Source organism: Erpetoichthys calabaricus, chromosome 15, assembly GCF_900747795.2.
Source record: "Erpetoichthys calabaricus chromosome 15, fErpCal1.3, whole genome shotgun sequence".
Lineage (NCBI taxonomy): Eukaryota > Metazoa > Chordata > Cladistia > Polypteriformes > Polypteridae > Erpetoichthys > Erpetoichthys calabaricus.
In genome coordinates, this window is record NC_041408.2 from 4,697,378 (window position 1) to 4,722,895 (window position 25,518).

At 42.3% G+C, this 25,518-nt stretch overlaps 1 protein-coding gene across 1 annotated transcript in view; it reads right to left on the minus strand.

The window, feature by feature from the left end:
• The window catches only part of fermt1 (FERM domain containing kindlin 1), a 47,417-nt gene extending 24,284 nt beyond the window's left edge, over positions 1 to 23,133 (minus strand). The window contains 5 exon segments of the mRNA XM_028820877.2: positions 2,068 to 2,281; positions 5,800 to 5,943; positions 9,245 to 9,478; positions 15,782 to 15,948; positions 22,974 to 23,133. Of these exon segments, the coding sequence (XP_028676710.1) occupies positions 2,068 to 2,281; positions 5,800 to 5,943; positions 9,245 to 9,478; positions 15,782 to 15,932 (743 nt within the window). The 5' untranslated portion in view covers positions 15,933 to 15,948; positions 22,974 to 23,133.
• Positions 23,134 to 25,518: the final 2,385 nt, after the last annotated feature.

A 25,518-nucleotide genomic window follows, 5' to 3' on the forward strand; every position in this document is an offset into this window, starting at 1 on the left:
ATTGTATCTAATGTTTAATGTTTAGTTTATTGAGGCCACGTCCTGTTTGAAACGGCAGAAGAGCAGAACTGTATCGATCAGCGTGTCACATTTTTATTCAATCAAGTGCCGACGCAGGTTGAAATATGTTTATGAAAATAATAAGGTTAGTGTCCGTCATTTAAGACGATGGTTAGCAAGGCTTCAGCTGTGTAGGCGTTGCAACCTAAGCGAGCCTGATGCCAGGAGCAAAGGTTAAGTTTCATTTTCTCGAGATTGCGATAAAATTATTCCGTTATCTCAAGAAAACAAATTTTCATTTTCTCGAGATCTCGATAAAATTAGTCTGTTATCTCGTGGAGACCATTTAAAAAAAATAACGATATTGCGTGCCCTCTCGCCGGCTTCCATAAAGAAGGATAATCAAACCAATGGAAAAAAAATAGAACAGGGTGACCACCAGCTGAAAGAAATTGCCCGGGTAGGAGAGGACCAAATCAAAATTACAGTCGTCTTTGAAGGAAAGTGGTCTTTTATTTTTTCTTTTACTGGTGAGACACCAACGGCAATTAACTTGAATAATATGTTGTCAATGGACTTTCGCTGGAAACTGGGTTAGATTTTTCCAGTTTTTCTGAAATGGGTCGGCCCGCAGTCTTATACATTTTGAACTTTAGTATCACCTTGTTGCAAAGGGCACTGGTCAGTTGCTCCCATCTTAGCCAGAATGTTGGATACTGGGTTCTTAAGACCTTCCAGAATACTTCCTTTCAGGTCAATTTAGGAGCCTAGGTACTTAACAATTCAAGGGCTTCATGAAAAGGCAGCCCGGTGATTCTGATGCTTCTGTCGAGATGTGGTCCGCATTCAGTCGATATTTGTTTTGTAATTGTCTGTCAATAATATCGGAAGCATATTTTATCGTTCATTTGTTGGGTTCAGTTAGAACCTTAATTGAGTTTTGAATAGGCCATTACAGTTTCCCTAACATTATTTTACAGGGTCATTTTGGATATCCGTTGAACTATTGGGTAAGCTGGATGAAGTCTGACCACCCCTAGGTCAGGTCAGGTCACTGAGCATGCACTGGTACAGTGTGTTGCCGTACCCACCACACAATGAAACAGCTCAGGATCTCAGTTGGCATCCCCCCTAGGTGGACATGCGGTCGAGTCCCACCTTCCGGAAATGACCCTCTATCTTCCACAGCCAGCTATTACATAGGTGTCCCCTTGGCCTGGTCCTCAACAATGAGGATCCTGCCAGCCGGATCACCCTCAGGTAATCGCGCCACATGCCCGCTAACGCTTCCTCAAAATGAAGGTCATGTGCCTCATTTGGGACTCCATGAGCAACACAAAGTCAAACCAGTGGGACCCAAGGATTCTCCGAAGAGACACATGAAGGAGTCTAGTCTTCATCTCAGGTCACTGGATAGCATTCATGTCTGGAAAACAGGAAGCATCAGACTCTAAAAACTCAGACCTTCGTCCTTTTGCGGAGATATTGGGAGCGCCACATACTCCTTTCCAGTGACCGCATGACCCCTCCATGCTCTCCCAATCCGTCTACTGGCTTCATAGGAAGAGTCACCAGAGACATGAATGTCACCGCCGAGGTCAGTAAACCTCTCAACAAGGTTGACACTCTCTCTGCAGGCGGACACACTGCTGATGGCCGTGCCCAAGAACTCATTAAAGAGCAATCCTAGCTGTGTAGTTTTTGTTCCTTAGCCGTACAACTCGGCTCCTTCTCCCAGAATATCCAAGTAATCACAAGTATGAGTAGAAAAGTAAACTTAAATAACTCAGCAAACCTTTAATTAGAGTCTTAGATGTTACTTACATCTTCGAGGTGCCCACACTCTAAAGATATCAATTTGTTATCACCACCTTTTAAGGAAGTACAGCTACTGTATATTAAAAAAATAAATATGCCCCACTTCACGTCTACAGTTTTCCAAATCAGGACAAAATTAAGAATCATCTGGTCCTCACCAAGTTCTAAAATGAGATCAGTCAAACAAGGAAGAGAATTTTTACATTTCCAATACATTGAAAGTCATCCCCACCCACGAAGACATCTTACCCAGAACTGATTACTGCCTTGTCTCCCAACGTTAAGGGCTGGTGCAGCTTAGTCAGCACTTCAGGGGGGCAACTTGGCTGGCTGACCGCCAGAATGTTGCAGTTCTGCTCTGTTAGTGGACTGTCGCTGAACCAGGTGATGGTTGACGACGCTGGAGTTCCATTGACTGGGTCATACATCGGTGTCATCGTTTTGCTGTAGAGTCCAGGACTTGCTACAGTAACAAAGAAGGAGACGTGCTTAGTTAACTCCGTGCACATTCCAAGTCACAATTCCTATGTCAAGGTTTCAGTTGTTTTGTTTATGAGCCCAATTTCCAAAAAACTTGTGACAATGTGGAGAATTAAAAACAAGAAGGGGTGATCTGTAAATTGATCTTTGACTTGTTTTCAAATACAAACAGAATAAAGACGAGGTGGTTCACGTTTTAACGAATCATCTGCATTGTTTTTTGGAAGAAATGCATTTATTGTGAAACTGATGCCTGAAATGCCTTCCGGAAAAGCCAAGATGAGGAAGTTTAGAACTAATAATGATGTGATGAATTGAAATTGTAAGTGTTCCTGTATATGTCCTATTTTAAATATTGGATTTGCTTATTTTAGAGGATTTTTATACCCTAAGGTATCCACTGTTTTCAAAATATAGTTATAAAGTCGCAAGTCAAAATTAAAACTATATCGCTGCCATTTTGACGGCACTACTGTTGATTTCCGTTGCTAGGATCATCCCAGAGTGGGCGTGACCTTAGAGGTCATGGCCTGTCAATCACAACACGACCGGATGAAGGGTCATCTACGGGTTTGCTTCCCTATCCAACTCCTCAGATTCCAAAACCCTTCAAACATTTTATTTTCAAATTGTCCTTGCTTTATTTCTCTATGTTTTGAGATCTCTGCACTCCTTTTGACTTCGGTTTTATCTCGCAGTTCTTGGTTTAGGTTTCTCATTGGTGTTCTCCTGGCTCGGACCCTCACTATGGATTTTTGACTATGATTGTGTGTTCCGGTTGCCCTCTGAAGGTGTTTCCTCTCTGGAAATAAGTTTGTTTTGTAATTGTGCCGTCTCAATTAACCTAAATCTATATAGTGTCACACACATGCACATGGGAGGCAGCTAAAGGGCTTGAATGAGGGCAATTCCGAATCAGACCAGGATGTGATGGAGTGCACGGACTCTTTTTCTCCCTTTCCTGCAGACCATTCATGGAAGATTCCACCTGCTCCTCTTGACGTCACTTCCGGGACTGAGCCTATGGAAGAAGACTTTGCTGGCTCCGGCCCCTGTGATGTCACGTCCGGGCTCAAGCCTATGGTTGATGACCTTCATGAGCCCCGCCCCTTTCACCTCACTTCCTGCCTTCCCTTTTAAAAGCCTCCAGCTTTTCCCTATTCCCTCAGTTCTGTTTTGGACTCGGTTCTGTGCACATCAGTGCTGTATTCATTTTTTACGATTTTGCAGCCAGGATACCAATTATACGGGTGGCTGCCCCAAACCTTGCTATGGCTCCATGTGGAGTTTGTGACAGTGGCATAGTCGGCAGGATGGAAAGGTCCCAGAAGAGAAGGGAACAGAACTTGCTCCATACCAAGGTGGAGCGTACCGGGGCCGAGTTTTCAGGCGGGGAGGGTGTCCCGCGATTCGGAAAGACCCGGTGCAGGCTCCGCTCCCAGCCCACTTTACTGGTGGGCCAGGGAGTGTGTGAGAGGGGCTCACAGACTTGGACTGCCCCGGAGGAGGGAGGCGAAGGGGGCTTATTATGCTCTCCCGGGAGAGAGTGCCTGTCTCCCTGTGAAGGCGGTATCCTGGGTTTCACCTAGGGGTACCCCCAGACTGGCAGGTGAATGAAATAAGAAAGTGCAGGTTCAACCCATAGTGGCTGACCCACAAGCAAGCCTGGGCATTATGCGCTGTGGTAGGGCACTGGTTATGTGCCAGGTGAAAACAAGCCCTACCAAATAGTAGAGCAGGTGGCTTGCTACCTGCTCCTAAGGGCACTACCCAGCAGTTTCGCCCAGCCGGTCTGGGGTAAAGACTTTCAAAATATAAAAGAGTCCGTGCACTCTGTCACATCCTGGTTTGAATCGGAATCGCCCTTACTCAAGCCCTTTAGCTGCCTCCCATGTGCACGTGTGTGACAATAGATATAGTATAAAGAGTGATATCCCTCCCTCAGTGACACGGCAGTAAGAAATCACATAGGAGAAAATAACTTGGCTTTGTTTAATATCGGCTTACACTTGTATATTAGACGAGGGAAGCGAAAAGCAAAACTCGGTCTGGGAGTGGAAGCCGACGGACAGATGGAAGATTACATCATTTGATCCTGAAAATCTTTCCAACGCAGCGACAAAGATGCCATACTCTACACATCGGGCCCCCACTCCCAGCTTTTCACTTCCTTCGCCTAATATGCAGCGTAAGTCGATATTAAACATTGAGGGAGGGATATCGCTCTTTGTATTTTATCTATAAAGATTTAGGTTAATTAAGATGCCACAATTACAAAACAAACTTATTTCCAGAGAGCTAGCGCCTCCTATTGGAAACAGAAGGCTCATACCTTCTGGGCATAACGGTATATAAGGAGCTGCCAAAAAAAAAAAAAGGCAGAGTCCTTCAAGAAGAACTCGACAACTTGCCAACAGATGCGTTAGTGAATAGTCTAACACTTTGAGAATAATGTTCTCCAAATATAAATTATTAGGGCTTTGGGAATTTCACCCTCTAAAGTGCACAATTAAAAAGATGCAAGGAATTCGATCAGATCTCAGAGCGTAAAAGGCAACTTTAAAAACTAATTCTGAATGCGCTTGATCTCCGACCCCACAGACATCACGGTCTTAAAAACCGTCATGTGCCTGTAACAAGGGCTCGGGGATACTCCGGGAAACCTTTGTCAGTCAACACCATTTGCCATTTCATCCAAAGATGCAAGCTTAGGTTGTAGCAGTGCTACTTAAATTAACTACAAATCCCAGCATCCCCGGTAGTGCTTCGCCATTGGTCCGCTTTGGGTGCTGCTGGGGGAAAATAAGGTCAACACAGACCTTAAAGATGCACCAGAAGAAGCGGTCAGAAAACGTCCATCTTTTGTTTTTCCGCGCTTTGCTCCACTCCTGGATTACGTGTCACATATTAGATGACAGTTTTTGTGGATTTATGCATTTGTCTTGTGTCTGCTTGTTTGTGATTTTATCTAGAATGGTAAACGTCTTTGTCTGGGGAAGTTCCTAAATTCTTCAGATCTTCACACAACAACTGGCAACCGTTCATAACGTTTAGGAAACTGTTCACTTGGCATCTCAAATCATTTTTGCCATCATGGCATCTGTGGACTTGGACCATTTGTGAACTGAACTGTGAGCGTTTAACGTTAACCGTTTTGTGCTCAGTGCTTCATCTGCTGCAATTTGTTTAGTACGTGTTAAATAATTATCGCCATTGGGGAATTAGGGAGGACTTTTGCATACATGTTAGTTGTTTAATAATTTTTATATATTACTTGCTATTTACTCATTTTGAGCCACTTTTTGCACATCTCTGTATGTGAGTGTGTGCGAGCCGAGTGAAGGCTGGGTGCACTCCTGACGCCCCTAAATAAAATTAACAAATCAACGCTCGAAGACCGTGAGAATCTGAGCGTCTTCACCACCACGCCAAAGCCACACATCCAGCAGCACCGCCCACTTCTCCAGGCTCGGCCCCTCGGAGATGGTCCTGCTATTTTACCTGTAGACCCTGGCAACACAGCAGAGTTGTCCAAATTTAAAATGTCCTCAATAACTGGATCCCGGTTTTTATCTTTTTTCTTTTTCTTCTTCAGAATGTCATCTGCAGCTCTCAGCAGCGACAGCTCCTCTGGCCTTCTTATATCTGGAATTGGATGGAAAGAAAGTAAGTAACATTATATAAAGTTATTGTCTGTTTTTACCTGCATTATTATCAATCTTTAATTTAATATTGTTTTTTGTATCAGTAAGGTGCTGCTGGAGTAAGTGAATTTCCCCTTGGGATTAATAAAGTATCTATCTATTTTATTTATATAACGCTTTTCAAGAAGAAATGTCACAAAGTGCTTTATAAAAACAGTTATCACCGACACTAACACAAAAATGAGTTAATAAATTAAAACCGGGAATAAAATGCAGAGACATACACATTAAAACTCAGTAACACACAAACGCAAACTTCAAAAATTAATAGAAAGAATTTGCACAGGCAAAGTTTATAAAATTCGATAACACAAAAGTGAGCTGGAACAACGAAACAAACCAACAAAGGAAAGTTGGAATAAACGGGTCATAAGCTTCTTTTTAAAAATGCCCAACATCTCTGCTGATCTCGCGTTTACAGGAAGAGAGGCCCACGATTTAGGTGCCACAAACGCATAATCTCCTTTAGTCTTAAGTCAGGTGCTTGGGGAAATTAACAGACCCTGATCAGAACACCTCAAAGACCCTTATAAACGGTATATATACATACATACGTATAAAGAGAATGGATGAAACAGACCAGGGGTGCCAAGGTAGAATGTTGGAGTGTCTAATGGGCAACCCCGTTTAATCACAGAATCAAAAAAATAAAAGGAATAAGCGCCAGTTGGCAATCAGGTCAATGCAACTTTAATAGCCCAAGATATTGAGTTTCATTTGGAGCTCTGTGTCTATTGATGTTCAGTTTAAGAATGAGCATCTCCATCCAGGGGCCGTTATGGCATCCTGGGAAGAAGGGGCGGGGCCTTCATGCATTGTGGGCAGGGCCAAGAGCCATCCTGGGATGTCCTCTCAGAAGAGAGAAGAAATGTTTCATGCCAGTGCGCCTTCTCGTCCCAAGTTGGTATTGCTTGTCTTCTCAGTGGCTGTAAGGTAGTCCCCAAGTGCACAAAAACTGTACAGTATATATCTATCTATCTAGATTATACAGTATATATAATATTTTATATATATATATATATATATATATATATATATATATATATATATATATATATATATATATATAATAAAGCCAAATACCACTCATCACAAAATGAGGTCTTGGGACTTGAAATTTGGAATGTAGGTTACCCTTGGCCCATAGGTGCTCGCTAAGTAACAGTTTTAAAAATTTTGTGGTCCAAGTGCGAAATTTCTTATACAAATGGTTCTCAAAAACTATGTCTGTCCTCTTTTCACGATTGAACTACTTAACGGATTTAGATTGGGTTTCTTTCTATAATTTGCTTGAACATTCCGTTGATTTTGTGACTTTTCCATCACGCTAAGTATCATAATTCACTTGCGGTACCAATTTATTAGCGCAAATCCGAGAGAGACCCATCGTGCTGTGGCGAGGGGGGGCGGGGCCCTCCTCACTCACGTGTCAGCCTCGGGGCGTAACCTTAACTCCACTTACTTACCAAACGTGAGGACTACTTAACGGATTTAGATCTTTTTTTTATATATAATTTGCTTGAACATTCCAGTTGATTTTGCGATTTCTCTCATTGCGCTAAGAATCAATAGTTCGCTTTGCATGAGCGATATATTCACGTTAATCCGAGACGGAGGGGGAAGAGTGACGTCAGGAGTAGAGAGCTGGGCGGGACCCTCCTCACTGTCCTGTTTCACTAATGCGCGAGTGAAGCCACGGGGGACGGCTAGTACTTAATAAAAGGACAAGTGTCTGTGTGTGTCCACACAGTGGCAATGTTTCTGCAATGTTATTCCAAAAGATGAGGCATCACAGATATTTTTGCTAATAAAATGCACTGCACTTTTCATTCAATCAGATGACACATTACAAACATTAGCACTGCTGTTATGAATCCCACACCAAATGCCATATAAAAAAGACATACACATCACATGGTGCACTGCAAATGTTAATACTGAGGTCTATGCTGATTACTAGATTTCAGATGGGTAGCACAGCTAGTATATATTTTGTTTACATACACCGTACGTACTGTATGTACCTTTGGGGGGGGGTATGGGGGGGGGGGGGGTCAAGCGAAAATGGAATGAAACCTTAACAAAACAGATGCTGTCTTTTCTCAATGTCATCTCCACTCTTCTCAATGCACTTGTGCCACCTGCCTGGAAGGGCCAGGATTCCAGCAGAATAAAAGGTTTCATCTCGTCCTCGCAGACTACCTGTACATCGCTTTCTTCACGTTGCCATCTGTCTTGAATCAACGACCGCCCAGATTTTGTAGTAGCGGTCCAAAAAGGTGGAGATCACACGGTGCCAAATCTGGCGAATAAGGAAGAAGTGGCAATACCTCAAACTTCAGTTTCTCCAGACAAGCCTTGGTGTTCTTAGCAGTGTGTGGCCCTCATTGTCTTGTCCTTGAGACAACAGTCCCCGCCGCTTCACATTGGTCTCCTGCAAGTCACAGTAACCTGCACTGGTGATTGTAGGACCCCCTCGGCAGGTTGTGTTCGACAGTAACTCCGGTGCACGAGTGGTTTGTGAGGACAAGACAAGACCTTTTATTCTGCTGGAATCCAGGCACTTCTAGGCAGGGTGGCGCAAGTGCATTGAGAAGGGTGGAGATGACATTAATAGGTTTGTGAAGGTGTTGTTCCGTTTTCTAATAAATCCTATTTTGTAACTTTAGCTTGACTCCCCACTCATATATTATTACTATTTTTACTTTTTTTCCTCTTGAGCTTCTGTAAAGTTTTAATTCCACTTTGAGGGACAATACAGCATGTCTGTCTATCTAGCTATTAACGACATGTCCTACTTTGACAGACTGAGAGAATTAACCTCGAGCAGAGAAGACTGTGTGGGGACCTCATCCAGGTCCTTAAAATTCTAAAAGACGTTCATGAAGTAGATCCAGCAGACTCCAGAACAGCAGTGGAAATTAAGGGGAAATGCGTGTAGGACGTAAACCAGGAAGTTACACAAAGAGTTTTGGAACAAAATCCTGAGACACAAAGCTGAAGGAGAATCCCAGACAACACCTGAAGACGAATCTGGAGGAGATATCAGGACAGCTTAGCTATTAGATAAACAAACAGACTTGATGGAGTGAATGGTCTCCTCTCGTTTGTCAGATCTCGTATGTTCTTATGATCCTGCTATGGTAAACAGTGCTTTATAAAATGGATGACTGGATGAATGCCCACCACTCATTTTTTATTCCACCGCCAAATACAGCCCATTACTCCCTGGGCCAACTTACTGAGCATCTTGCAGATTTCCACCACAGCCTTGAACACCATAGCAGAGAAACTGACTCGGAGCCGCACGGTCTTCATATTGGGTAGCTGGAGCCTGAGCGCTTTATGCTGTGGCGTGAAGAGGAGTTTGGCATCCGCCTGCACACCATACTTGTCCAACGTCCAGTGGGTTTTCAGCAGCCAGCTGTTCTTCTGCTCCCACCAAAGACCATAATCTGACCAGTCTTGATTAATCTCTGAAACAGAAAGCCCACTTTGGTATTTAATGATTTATCAAAAGTTTCTATTTCTGAAGCCAACCCTTCTAAAAATTAGTTACCAGCTGCTCAAAATTAGATTTTCTTTATTGCATCATTTAACATTCCTTTGTATTTTTATTACTATTTTTAAAAAATTTCCTTACATTTGCTATTCATGTCTACACATACTGTAATAGATGGGGTGGCATCCTGGCAAGGGGTGATGGTGTCTGCTTACCTGGTTGGGAGGCCATTAAAAATGGGTGGACAGCCTGGATAGATGGGCATCTCAGCTGAAACCATTAGTCCTCCCTTTACTGGTCAGGAGGACCCTAATTAAAGATGGACAAAAGTTTGTCCCAAAATCATCATAATAGTTATAGTATTTCTATATATCCTGAGCTTCTGAAAAAGCTAAACTTCCCACAGAGATGACACTTTATTTGTTTCACGTATCTTAATACATAATTCGCGTGCCTCCTCACTCACTCACTCACTCACTCACTCACTCACTCACTCACTCACTCACGTCCGTCCAAAGACGAATGCGCAGTCGCCTTCTGCACAGCTGCCCGAAAAACCTTACGAGCCCAACATCCAACCCCAACATCGCGGCAGGTGGCGGATTTACGGCCGCAAAAATTCAAAGAGAAAGGCGACTTCGATTAAAGCTCTAGAGGCCTGAAAGGCGATTTCGACTACAGCTCGAGGCCTAATTACGCATTCTGATTCAATTACGCATTCATTCAATACACCTGTATCAGCTTTGTGGTGCTTATACTTATTACTATTCCATATTGTACTGCTGACACAAACTCGTGCCCGTTTCATCTTACATTGTGGAAACGGGCTCTTTGTCTAGTCAAATATGAAATGGAGTGTCCAGCAGCAAATAGCAGGTCAGTGAAGTGGTGAGGGGCGGGGCAAAGGGAAGGGGAAGGGTAGATGTGGGGCGGAGCAGAGATGAGGTGAAGAGTAGAGGTGGGGCGGAGTACAGGCAAAGTGAAGAGCAGAGGTGATGAGTGGAGCAAGGGCGGAGTAGAGGTAAGGGGAGGGGTTCAGACAGGGGTACGGTAAAAGAAGGGGCGGAGTAGAGGTGATTGGTGAAGCAGAGGCAATGGGAGGAGTTGAGGTTAGGGTAGGGTAGGGTAGAAGCAGGGGCAGAGTAGAGGTGAGGGGTGCAGCCAAGGCAAGGGACGGAGTTGAGGTTGGGGCAGAGTAGAGGTGAGGGGTGGAGGCAAGTCAAGGGGTGGAGTTGAGGTTAGGGGCAGGGTAGAGGTGAGGGGTGGAGTCAAGGCAAGTGGTAGAGTTGAGGTTAGGGGCGGAGCCAAGGCAAGTGGTAGAGTTGAGGTTAGGGGCCGGGTAGATGTGAGGGGTGGAGCCAAGGCAAGGGACAGAATTGAGGTTAGGGACAGGGTAAGGGTGAGGGGTGGAGTACCTTTTTTTTTATTTCAGTCTTTCTATATTGTTTTCTATGTTTAAGTTCATGGAATAAAATGTAACGCCGCCTTAAAAGTTAACAAAAGGTTTGTGTTTGAATGTCTGTTTGGTGCAGGGGTTGTATTTAATGCTTTTCACTTCAAAAAATCAACAACTTATGTAAGTTTTCTCAGGGTTGCCCTAAATTTTGCATAAAACTGTACCTTCAAAAAGTAAGTGAGACCCCCCACAAAGCCCTTCAGAAATGATTATTATCTCCATCATGGCTTTTCACCCACAAATGTTCTAATCTCTATATGGACTTTTACTGAAGATATAAACTGTTTAAAAAAAAAAAAAAAAAGGTTTTGAGGCCGAGACCCTAGTTTTGTTTTTCTCATTTTTTTTTTTTTTAGCTTTTGGGATGCTTTTGAGATCCGTGTTTTTTTAATTTGTTTATTTCATTCCATATTTAAAAAAAAAAAAATGAAACACGATACTTCATATAAATCAGAATTTAATGAGGTAACAGCTCCAGAGTGTGATTCAGTGTGTATGAGCTGGCATGACATGGCCTTAAACAGACCCAGAAAAGGATAAAAGATAAAGCATAAATAAAGGATTAGTCTGTCTGTGAGGTCATCTGAAGTTTGATTTGTGTCTGTTGTAACACGGGAATGGCGTATGAGTCACGAGTGTTCACCTGTCGAGAAACAAAAGAGGTTCCTGTAGATATGAGCTGTAAATCAGTTGTCTGTCTTGTTTCCATTTGTTGTGTTTATTGAGGGCCGTTTCCACAGTCACATCCCAAAAATCTAAGTGCAGCATGGCAGTCTGTGGTAGAGCTGCTCCCTGGCAGTAAGGAGAGTGGAGTTAACTGCCCTGCTGGAGTTTGTATGTTCTCCCGGGTGTGCTGGGTAGGTGCACTTTCTACCCACAGTCCAAAGACATGCAGGTTAGGTGGACTGGCGATGCAGTAATGGCCTGCGATTGTTCAGCCTGTGATGGACTGGCATCCTGTCCAGGGTGTGTCCCTGCCTTGTGCCCAGTGTTTGCTGGGATAGGCTCCAGTCCCACCAGCCGACGTAATGAAGAATTGCACAAAACTGACATCACTGATGTAATAATAAGAATCTAAAATAAAATTTGACAGATGAGCTAACATGTTTCTCTGAGGAATGAGTGAAAGAATAATCGACTGTTACACAGGTCAGAGCTGCAGAGCGGACATCATGATTTCCACAGCACATACAGCACTCGGCAATGTGCAGCGTCTTTAGTTATAAAATAGCCAGACCAGGCCCCATAAGAAAACATCACACAAAATCACGTCACTGAGGGATTGATAAAAATGTACAATAAAATTAGAGAGATTTGAGCTAAAAGAATCATCGATTGTTGCCCAAGCAAATACAACACCTGACAATGCGCCACACCATTGGATCAAAAATGGCCAACCCATAAGAAACGATCACACAAAATCAAGTCACCCATGTAAAAATGTACAATAAAATTGGAGAGACAAGTTAACATCGTATTTTGACGAATGGTCTAAAGAATAGTTGATTGTTACGGCCCATAAGAAATGATCACATAAAATCACGTCACCAATGTAGTGAAAAATGTACAATAAAATTAGAGAGTTGAGCTGAAAGATTAGTTGATTGTTGCCTAAGCAAATACAACACCTGACAATGTGCCACACCTATGGATCTAAAATGGCCGACCCATAAGAAACAATCTCACAAAATCACGTCACCCATGTAAAAATGTACAATAAAATTGGAGATACGAGTTAACATCATATTCTTACGAATGTTCTAAAGAATAATCGATTGTTATAGCCCATTAGAAGCGATCACACAAAATCACGTCACCCATGTATTGATAAAAAAAGTTCAATAAAATCAGAGACTAGTTAACAACATCGTATTCTGACAAATGTTCTAAAGAATAGTCGATTGTTACGGCTTGTAAAAAATGATCACACAAAATCACGTCACCAATGTAGTGAAAAATGTACAACAAAATTAGAGAGTTGAGCTAAAAGATTAGTTGATTGTTGCCCAAGCGAATACAACACCTGACAATGTGCCACACCTTTGGATCTAAAATGGCTGACCCATAAGAAACAATCACACAAAATCATGTCACCCATGTAAAAATGTACAATAAAATTGGAGAGACAACATTGTATTTTGACGAATGGTCTAAAGAATAGTTGATTGTTACGGCCTATAAGAAATGATCACATAAAATTACATTACCAATGTAATGAAAAATGTACAATAAAATTAGAGAGTTGAGCTAAAAGATTAGTTGATTGTTGCCCAAGCGAATGCAACACCTCACAATGTGCCACACCTATGGATCTAAAATGGCCGACCCATAAGAAACAATCACACAAAGTCACGTCACCCATGTACAAATGTACAATAAAATTGGAGATACGAGTTAACATCATATTCTGATGAATGTTCTAAAGAATAGTCGATTGTTACAGAGGTCAAAGCTGCCATGTGAACATCACAATTTGCAGACCGCAATGTTCTACATTTATAGTTTTAAAATGGCTAGCCCATAAGAAACAATACACACAAATGATGCCAACATAGTAATAAACAAAATGTACAATAAAATTAGCGAATGGAGCTACATGAATAGTCGACTGTGGGCAGATCAGAACTGCTGTGGGGACATCACGATCTGTACGGCACTCAGCAGTGTGTCACATCTCTAGTTTTAAAATGAGCAGCGGCCTACAAGAAATGATCACACGAAATGACGTCACCCATGTAATAAACAAATGTACAATAAAATTAGAGAATAGAGCTACATGAATAGTCAATCGTTGCACACACATACACACACACACACAGCAAATGTGCTACATCCATAGTTTTAAAGTGTATGAAATGATCACACAAAATGACATCACCGATATATTGATAAAATGTGCAAACATCTTATTCTGAGGAACGTTCCAAAGAATAGTCGATTGTTGTAGCCCATAAGAAATGATCACACAAAATCACGTCACCTATGTAGTGAAAAATGTACAATAAAATTAGAGAGTTGAGCTAAAAAATTAGAATCGTCGGTTGTTGCTCAAACACATACAACACCTGACAATGTGCCACACCTTTGGTTCTAAAATGGCCGACCCATAAGAAATGATAGCACAAAATCACGTCACTGATGTATTGATAAAAGGTACAATAAAATTGGAGAGACGGGTTAACGTCATATACTGATGAACGTTCTAAAGAATAGTCGACTGTTACAGAGGTCAAAGCTGCCATGTGGACATCACAATTTGCAGACCGCAATGTTCTACATTTATAGTTTTAAAATGGCTGGCCCATAAGAAACAATACACATAAATGATGCCACCATAGTAATAAACAAAATGTACAATAAAATTAGAGTTGAGCTAAAAGAATAATCGACTGTGGGCAGATCAGAACTGCAGTGGGGACATCATGATTTGCACGGCAAGTAGAGCATTCGACAATGTGCCGTGTCTCTTATTTTAAAATGAGCAGCGGCCTACAAGAAATGATCACACAAAATGACATCACCAACGTAATAAAAAAAATGTACAACAAAATTAGAGAATTGAGCTACATGAATAGTCGATCATTGCAGACGCACATACAGCACTCAGCAATGTGCTACATCCATACTTTTAAAATGTATGAAATGATCACACAAAATGACATCACGGATGTATTTATAAAAATGTGCATTAAAATTTGAGAGACGAAAGAAAGAATAGTCGATTGTTGCAGACGTCAAAGCTGCTGTGTGGACATCACAATTTGCACAGCACACACGATGTTCTACATTTATAGTTTTAAAATCGCCGGCCGATAAGAAACAATCAGTACAAAAATTACGCCACCGATGAAATGAAAAAAATAGTACAATAAAATTATAGAGTTGAGCAAAAAGAACAGTCGACTGTGGGCAGATCAGAGCTGCTGTGCGGAAATCATGATCTGCACAGCACATACTGCACTCGGCAGTGAGCCACGTCTCTCGTTTTAAAATGGTTGGCCGATAAGAAATGATCACACAAAACAGCATCAACGAGATCTTGACAAAATTTAATGATAAAATTTGAGAGACGAGTTAACGTCATATTCTGAGAAATGGGCAAAAGAAGAGTCAATAATCACACAAATCAGAGCTGCTGTGTGGACATCACGATTTGCACAGCACATACATCACTCGGCGATGTTCTACATTTATAGCTTTAAAATGGCTGACCAATAAAAAACAATCACACAAAATTACACAATAAAATGTAATAAAAAAAAAATAACATGAAATTAGAGAGAGATGAGCTAATGTCTTAACGAACAGCCTGACAAATAGTCGATTGTGGCAGAGGTCAGAGCTGCTGTATGGACATCACGATTTGCACAGCACATACATCACTCGGCGATGTTCTGCATTTATTGTTTTAAAATGGCCGACCCATAAAAAACAAATCACACAAAATTACACAACAACTGTAATAAGGAAAACTAACATGAAATTAACCTAAATTGACCTGCACAGCACATAGTGCATTCGGCGATGTTTTAAAAGACCATCCTGTAAAAAACGATCACACAAATCACGATCACCAATGGAATGTAAAATAAAATTAGCAGCACGAAGAAACTATAAAAGAAAGCAACATCACTGTCACATACTAGAAGAGATCAAAATATTTATCAGAAGTAGTTATGATGGAAACGAGGTCAAAACAAGAGATAAAGAACCAAGTAAAGCAAATCAGAGATGTAAGCGGAGTTAAGAACTGATAAACCTTAAATATCTCACTGGAGAAAATCTTTCCTTGCAGAACATTGCAATAATAAGACGACTTACGGATTTTCTCGACTAACTTCAACATCAGACCTCCCACATGCAGATCTCCAGAGACTCTCAGTTTAAATTCCTTGGGTTCTCCTTCATACTGGTGCTCCACCTGCACACACAGCTCCCACGAATTTGCTCCATACTCACCTGCCGTGGTCATTCTATTGACGGTTAACCTGTGAAAATACCAAATGATTGAAGATTTAGTGTTTCATTAAATCTCTAAAAAAACAACTTCCCTCCTTGAAAACTTCAGATTCAGCGAAATATGAGCACAGAACGCCGTAGACGTGTTCTTGGGACCAGAAAGCCATCAATAAACTGTTGTTGTGGTTCACTCCTCCAGCTGGCGATGTCCAAGATGTGGATAAACCAAGGAAACAGACGAGGATCTCCTCGTGCATCACTGCATGTTCTTCCCTAGTTTGGTTCAGAAATCAGCATCACTCAGTCACACTCGGGACGGTCATCAGAAGGAAATGTCCTGAAGGCCTCCCAGTGAAGGCCTTTGAAGATTATCATCTGGTCTCTCATTGGTTTATCTCCAAGCCCTTTTCTGCATTTCTCGAAGGCTGACGAGAACATCAATGAGAAGGGAGAAACACTCAGTGGTGAAAGGAAACCACAGTACGCTCCACCCCAAGCATTTCAATTTTACCGAGTTCCCTCTTCCCTTACTCTTCCCATCTCTTGTTAGTTATTAGCACTACAACATAAGTAACAGGATAGTTACAATTGGATACTAACCCTCACCTATTCTGTTTCTCTTCTCGGTACTCAAATGTGGCACTTGGTGCCACGGCCCACCTGCCAAGGTGTTCTGCCTGCCTAATGTAAAGTCATCCCTGATGGAGGATTACAGGAATTGTGGGAAAGAGGGATCCTTTCATCGGATTGGCTGGCCCAGCACTGTTTCAGCCATGGAATGGCCAAATGGGGGAGGCAGCTTGATGGATGAGGTCTCCAGGACTCTAAACATATTCAAATCATATTATGGGATATTATCTACTGTTAAACTCTGCTACATACTTCTAAAATTTTTATTTTTATACTGCATTGAGGATTTGTTCTGTTCCGTGTATTGTATTGTATTGTATTGACCCCCTTTTGTTTTAACACCCACTGCATGCCCAACCTACCTGGAAAGGGGTCTCTCCTTGAACTGCCTTTCCTGAGGTTTCTTCCATTTTATCCCTAGAAGGGTTTTTTGGGGTGAGTTTTTCCTTGTCTTCTTAGAGAGTCAAGGCTGGGGGGTCTGCCAAGAGGCAGGGCCTGTTAAAGCCAATTGCGGCACTTCTTGTGTGATTTTGGGTTATACAAAAATAAATTGTATTGTATCACAGGATCGTTGGCAAAGTTAAGATCAGCGAATCTCTCTTCACCAACAGATACCCCACAGTCACTGGACCCTACGACTCTGCCCAGCACCCAGCCCATGCAAGCATTGAATTAAATGAAAGTCTGATGTCTATGTACAAATTTGAAGGACATCAAGAAAGACAAAAATTAGATAGATAGATAGATAGATAGATAGATAGATAGATAGATAGATAGATAGATAGATAGATAGATAGATAGATAGATAGATAGATAGATAGATAGATAGCGTAGTTGGCAGGATTAGACAGATAGATAGATAGATAGATATCCTATCTATCTATCTATCTATCTATCTGTCTAATCCTGCCAACTACGCTATCTATCTATCTATCTATCTATTAATCCCAAGGGGAAATTCACAAATCTCTGCAGTGAGGAAATCGTTGATACTTGCGAGACAAATTTAAGAGTGTTGCTGCAGGTGTGCGAGTCGGGGGCTTCCGCTAAAGTAAAAAATCTCCTCCCCCTCAGCAGCCCCCCCCCCCCGTGTCCCGGCAGTCCCGTCTCTTCTGGCAGGCTGCTTAAAAAAACTTCTAGAAGTTACAATGAATTGCAAATAAAGACCACCCCCCCCCCCAGTCTCAAAAGAGATGCAACCAATCGATAAACGTGCATAGGAAAGCCAAAATGAAGTGAGGTGCAGCATCTCCGAGATGTAGAAGGGGGACTTCAGCAGCCCAGTGTCACTCACAAGTGACATTATGTCACAAAGGAGATGGAATGACATGCCTGTCCTGTGGCCATTACGGCTATGACAGGTCCAGGACTACCACAGCAGGCTTTGTGAATTTCCCCTTGGGATTAATAAAGTATTTATCTATCTATCCATCCATTTGGAAATGTTGGATAAATAAAGACATAAAACATGATAAAACATTATACAAAGTTATTGTCTGTTTTTTCCTGCATTGTTATCCATCTTTAATTTAATATTGTTTTTTTTTATCAGTATGCTGCTGCTGGAGTATGTGAATTTCCCCTTGGGATTAATAAAGTATCTATCTAAAGATTACAATAAATGGTTACGCGTTGTATTCGATGCAATACAGTAAGTCGTTTCAGAAAATGTGTGTTAGGATTAATGGATTAAACCAACATTTGATGTTTGAATGTTGTTCGAGTTTTAGAGATTAACTCAATAAAGTTCAAATGCCCTTCCAGGCATTTATCTGATGAAATTCATACACTTGTTTATTTGAAAGTGGAATTTCTGCAGTTGTCAGTAGTTTTATCACATCCTGTTAGAAGTCCACTGCAGGTAATGACAGATACAGCGGGAATAACAATGGCCATCTGCTCTCGTGCCACTTGGGCTGGAACAAGTTGGCAAAATGAATGAATGAATGAGCGATCTCATACAACTTTATTTCTTTATCTTAAAGAGTTGATTTTAATTTTTGATAAACACTCCAAACGCAGGATTTCATCCCAGCGCTTCTCATCATCCTCACATTATTGGCGCTCGAATGTCTGGCTAACAAGCGGCGCTCTCGTTTATCTCCTCCGCCCTCTCCTCAGAAAGCTATGCGGCGACTTTTATTTTCTCTTTATTCTGCCTCGATTCTTGTTAAAACAAGACATGCGAACGTGCCCCGCGGCGAGAAGAGAAGAAAGGCGCCCCGAGTTATCTGCAGAGCCCATCGCTCATCGCCGCGCACGGACGCGCATTCCGCGGATCGGCTGCCTTAGAAAGAGGAAGACGCGGCACAAACAAAGCCAAAAACACAAATAAAGAGAGAAACTAAACCGTAAGGAACAGGGGCGACAATGTGGAGCGCAGAGAATATTGGATGTGACACACTTCACTAGTGAGCCACGCGCCCAACCCGAGCGCCTGCGTGATGTCACCATCACAGTAAGGAAGGCATGGCGGCGCAGCACATAGTAACCGGAGTTTAAATCGGAGTTTCTCATCTTAATTGTTCCTTTTTACCTCGAAAAACGTGCCGACTGTTAAAATAATAATAATCATAATAATATTTTGTGCTTAAAAGTGCCAATGTTAAATTTAATGTCACACCAATATGGTGAGTAGCAGTAATATAACATAATGATAAGTGTCTGCATGTCTGTGTACCTGTGTGTCCATCCGGTTGATTTCAAAAGATGGCTCATTACTTTGTCAAATCCCATACCAAACGGCATATAATTAGTCTGATGACCCTGAATCTGACTTAATGGGCACCCTGTTGCATCATTTGAGTCAGATAAGCCTCTCGCAACCCTAATCTTAACCATAGTATAACCAGGTAGGGCTCTGGAGGTCTGCAACTGGACACTTTTTGGTGCCTTTTTGAGTCAACTTCACTTACTCGAACTGACCACTGGAGTCAACTCCACCGATGTGGAGCTCCAGGATGGAGGATCCAGGCTGCAGAGATATATACTTGCATATAATAAAGACATCTGCATTGCATGTCATTCCAACAGATGGCTCATCACAAACATTAACACTGCTTTTACAAATTGCTTACAAAGAGGCCTATAATGAGTCTGATCATTTTTCCCTTTCCAGGTGTTGTACCTGCCTTGTAATTCCTGGCTCCTGTTGCCCTGTGACCCTGTCCTGGAAAAGCACTTAAGGAAAATGAATGGATGGATAATTAGAAGGATGTGAGCTCCCTAAAAGAACTACATAAAGAACAAGAATCGATTAACACTTGGTACCAACTAGCACCTACCTGGCACTACTATGGCCAGCGCCAACCCAATGGATTTTTGCTCATGTCATTGCTTTTTTGGGCAGCTCGCTCTAATTAGAAGGTCACCTTAGCCACACTAGAATGGAGACCATGCGACTATGGCAGCTTATCTATTTTAAATGGCCCCTTTCTCAGCTGATTAATTGAATGCCAGCTCATATGTCTGCTGACTCAGCACTGATGTCATCTCCAGATGATTCACGAGTCCGTATCATTATGTTATTTAATGGTATATAAAGTCTGACACTAAGGCTCCAAAATGTGTCACTGCTGTGGAAAAACATCCTGCACTTCACCTCACGACGACAGACCAGTGGCGCCTACAACTCACATCATGGAGACCTTTGAGAGGATGGTCCGGGACTGCATGTGTCCTCTTGCGAAAGACCACCTGGACCCCCTGCAGTCTGACTATTGGACAATGATTGGAGTGGAGGAGGCAGGCTGGACAAAGCTGGCTGCACTGTGGCATCCAGTTATCCCTGTGAAGGGGTGGATGAGCCTGTGGTGTCCGGGATGATGATGATGATGGACTATTGATCAGGAAGACCCCAGTTTGTGAGACCCGAGAATTGTGTGAGCAACACTGGAGCACCACAAGGGGCAGTCCTGTCACCTTTCCTCTGCACTGTGTCCACCTACAACAAGCAAGAACATTTAACAGCAGGCCATGTCATTTGCAGAAATTTTCAGATGGTTCTGTGTGCCCCCCCCAACCCCCCCCCCCCCCCCAATGACAGGCTGGACTTGTCATAGAGGAACTAGAGAAGAAAGGGCAGAGCAGACTCTTTGTTCTTAGGAGACCTCATTCCTTTAATTTAATTATTTTAATATCCTTCACATCTTCTACAGCTCTGTGATGGCCAGTGCAACTTTCTATGCTCTGGTGTGACAGGCTGGCAATTTCACTTCAAGAAAGGACCACCGAGTCTACAAGCTAATTGAAAATGGGCAGGCTCAGTTACGGGAGGTCCACGTCAATGACAGGCTGGCTTGGGTTGTAGCACCGAAGAACTAGAGACTCTTTTTCCTCTTCTTATGGGACAGAATTCAGTTAATGTCATCCTTTACTTGTTCTACAACCCGGTGAAGGCCAGTGTGCTGTGCTCGGCAAAGAAGAAGCAGCCCACTAAATCAACAAGCTGATTAAAATGGCAGACTTGATTATAGGATGCCTTCTGGACCTGCTGGAGGTGGTAGTGGAGCAGAGAATGAACACAGACCTGAATGACATTATGAACAATGCTGCACATCCTCTCTTGACACCCCAGTGCTGAGGACTTTCAGCCAATGGATTATTCAGCAGAAGTGTGTCAAAAAACGCAAATGGGGGTCCTTCACACAAACAGCCTATATAGTGCCTCACTGGAGCCACTCTGTCCTCATTAGGCAACTCAGAACTTTAGTTCTTTATTTTAGTAATTCTTGTGTGTATTTGTTTGTTATAATATTTATGTAAGTACATATTTACTTATTAAGCCTCTGTAAAAAGCCCACAGAGTAAGGACAGCCAATTCCTGCAGCTCACCCTTTGCGCGCCTATGGAACACCATGGGACTACAGCTCCCAGCATGCCCTGCCGGTGTGCATATGGGTACCCCAGCCCAGGAATACTGCCACCTAGTGATGTCAGGTTAGGACATGCAGTCTTGGAAGGCTGTCTTCCCCTGTCCTAACATTATACTGGCCTCCCAGCCGGGTAAGGGTCTCCTGTCCAGATAGACAGATGCCAGCATATCTGCCTCTGTTTTTCTGCTGGCATCTTATGAAGTTGGCAGTACCATTTCTCTTTGTCTGGCTGCTCACTATCTTGAGAGTAAACTGATGTAATTGCCCTAAATCCATCTTGTCTGGCCCTTGGCAAGTATTATTAGGTATGCATATTGTTGGAGGTCTTTACACTGTCCATTGGCAGATGGCTTCCAGTGATTCAAATGCTAGATGCTACAGGAAAAACCCCACTGCTCAGCCCTGAGGTCAGGGCAGCTGAAACCCAGATCTTTTTTGTGGCTGCCTTCTTCAATAGTTTAAAAAAAAATGTTTGAAACCCTGAGGCACCTCTTGGGCTCCCAAACGGCCACCACCTACTTGCTCAGGCACGAGGCACTTCTGGCAATAAACGTCAATACAATGGACTACTCCTGGTCACCTCTGTTTTCTTTGGGACTGTCTAGAAATTGAGTATATTCAACTACACGACTGACTGACAATTGCTGATTGGTATGATTTTGAATATAAATCGCTGCACTCTCCAATACACGTCTCTTATTTTACGAGTCTTTTATATCAAATATTAAGTTCACCTTCTCTCTTTTGTGTCTTGACCACCTGGCCAGGTAAGGAATTTAGAGATCTTCCTGGCAGGGATGCCAGTCCATCACAACACATATTATATTACCCGCTTATCGGGCAGCCGGAGATCATCCCAGCAAGCACAAAAACACACACACACATTTTATATAGTATATTTATATATGAATATGTGTGCGAGTGTACTATATATTATATTATTTTTCTTCCAGTGCTCCTCCCAGAGTACAATTATATTTGTTAGCTGCTGGAGTTGGATATAATTACGGACTGTAATTTTCTCCCAGCACATTCACAAAGCTGATGTTGAGTCTTGTTGGAGATCAAAACCGTATAAATATCTCTCAGAGAAAGTAAGTTAGAAAAAGAAATTCGAATAACAGCAGCATCGTAGAGCTACGTGATGTTCGATCACCGTGGACTTGCTCCTTTTTTCTCGTTTTGTTTTTTTAACAGCCAAATTAAGTTCCCCTTTGTAAAAATCCACAGTGAGTGAGTGACTGGGAAACCATGACATGTGTTCCTTAATAAAAGAATTAAGAAACGGGCGCTATATCGCTGTTGTTTGTTCGGCTTTCATTACGATCCAACCCCCGTATCCCACCCCCCGATACGAAGCAGTGTAATGGGAGCAGGACGGTGCAGTCTTACCTTTTTCGTTTGAATTCCTGTGGATGGAACTTTAGCTTCTCTGCTCTATCACATGAAGAGGGGATGAATGAAGCCGATCCTTTTTTTGTAAGTTCAGTAAATTAAAAAGTGCGCGTTCTTCAATCAAACGAGTGGAAAAGTTCACTTCTCCGACTTACCGGCGTCGTTCCTCTCTGCAGTGCGCAGCTCTTCCTGAGATTTCTTCCCGAATCTCTTCAGACGAAGTCTGGATTGAAGGATCCCCGCCCAGTCTGGAATGCCGCAAGCAGGGACGAGCAGCAGGTAAATAACAGGGTGCCTCACCTGAGGCGCGCCGCCGAGTGGCGAGCGCGCATAAGCTCGTCCATGAGGAGACGGGTAGACTGCGCGGGCGCAGGACTGTGCTCGCCCCTTACTCATGTTTGGGTAACTGCTGGTGTGACGTCATAGATCGATTACGCACACATCCAAGTCGAAACGAGATAGGAAGCAGAGCGTGTCAGTTTAACTTCATACAAAGTAAAGTGCGGGTCTCAAAAGTACAACAGGAAGTTCACAAACCTGCCTAATTCAAGTCAGGGTAGCGGCAGCATGATAGATAGATAGATAGATAGATAGATAGATAGATAGATAGATAGATAGATAGATAGATAGATAGATAGATAGATAGATAGATAGATAGATAGATAGATAGATATTGCACTTTACATAGAGAATCTGGTGCCACTTTAACTACCACCAGTAGGCTATGCAGCCTCCACCTGGATATTGTGACACAGTGACAGCAGCCATTCTTGCACCCGTATGCACATCACACATTCGCTGTTATGTGGTGAAGGGATGATAGATATAGGTAGAAAATGAAGGACATGGAATTTGTAGCGGTCCAAAATGAACAAGGTCGCGATTGGCAATTTAGCCAGGATATCACGGTACACCCTACCAGTTTCAAACGATGCCCAGGGATCTTTGATGACCATAGAGATGCAGGTCCTTAGTTTTATGTCTCATCTGAAGGATGCTGCCATTTTTACAGCACAGTGTCCCCGTTTCTGCACTGGGTCTTTGGAATACACGCACACAGACCTCAGGGTAAGTGCCCCCCACTGGCCTCACCACCGCCTCTTCCAGCAACACCCCAAACTTTTCCTAGGTGGTCTCCCTTCCAAGTATACTGGCTGGACTTGAACATGCTTAGCTTCAGCTGGGTGACCTGTACTGTAGTGGCATAAGCTTGGGAACTGCCGCGCACGTGGTGCCACTCTTTGAATGGCATATGTGGGGTTTTCTCATACTGGTGAGTCAGGATATGACAGACAATAAAAAAACAAACAAACAATTAAATAAATTAAACAAAAGTCAATTCAAAGCATTCAGAGGTCATTTTTATGAACACAATTGTATGGTGTTGGATTTAAAGCCAGAACCCTGGAGCTTTGAAGCAGCAGCACTGCCCACCGTGTATTATTGCTGCTATCATTTTGTTGCCAATGCTGATGGACTGGCGCCTGTCCACGTGTTGTTCCTGCCTCACACCTGATGCTTGCTGGGATCGGCTTCAGCTCTTCTGCAGACATGCTCAGGATAACGTGGGTTTAGAAAATGGACATATGACTATTATTTTTATGAGAGTTTCATTATTTATGACCACCAGAAAGATATAAACAACATTATGTGACAATATACCATGAGTCCTATGAAAATCAAAGCACCCTAATTCCCCCCCCCCCCCCCCCCCCCCCTTCACTGTTTTGCCGTGCTAAATTCCAGGCTGTATTCCGTGTCCCATGTTCATTTTTTCTCATAAATTCATCTCAGTGTTGTACAAAAACTTTAAAGAAGGGTGTGTACTTGGAGAATAACGATAGTCCGTATAAATCCTTATCTTGTGTACACACCTGTGCTCAGGGAGGCTGAAAGGTAAACTTTTACTTGAATAGCAGATCCTGTAAACAGGAGGTCAACAAATGGAGCGCAATGGAGCGGCCATTCAGCTTAGGTCTGTCGAATTTAGTGCAGTCTTTGAAAGTTCATACATACAGTCAGTGAGCCAGTGACACTCTGCCAGCAAAGTCCTCAAAGTCAGTGCTGGACGAGGTGTGAGTGTGAAGACTGGCCAGTGAGTGAAGGGAAGGGCTGTTATGTATCACTCTGAATGTATGTGTAGTTTAAGTTATTTATTGTAGGATTACTTTAAAGAGCTTCTGTAAAAAGAAAAAGTCCCCTTTGGGACAAATCTATCTATCTATCTATCTATCTATCTATCTATCTATCTATCTATCTATCTATCTATCTATCTATCTATCTATCTATCTATCTATCTATCTATCTATCTATCTATCTAATCCTGCCAACTACGCTAAAATATCTATCTATCTATCTATCTATCTATCTATCTATCTATCTATCTATCTATCTATCTATCTATCTATCTATCTATCTATCTAATCCTGCCAACTATGCTAAAATATCTATCTATCTATCTATCTATCTATCTATCTATCTATCTATCTATCTATCTATCTATCTATCTATCTATCTATCTATCTATCTATCTATCTAAATAGATAAGCGTAGTTGGCAGGATCTATCTATCTATCTATCTATCTATCTATCTATCTATCTATCTATCTATCTATCTATCTATCTATCTATCTATCTATCTATCTATCTAATCCTGCCAACTACGCTAAAATATCTATCTATCTATCTATCTATCTATCT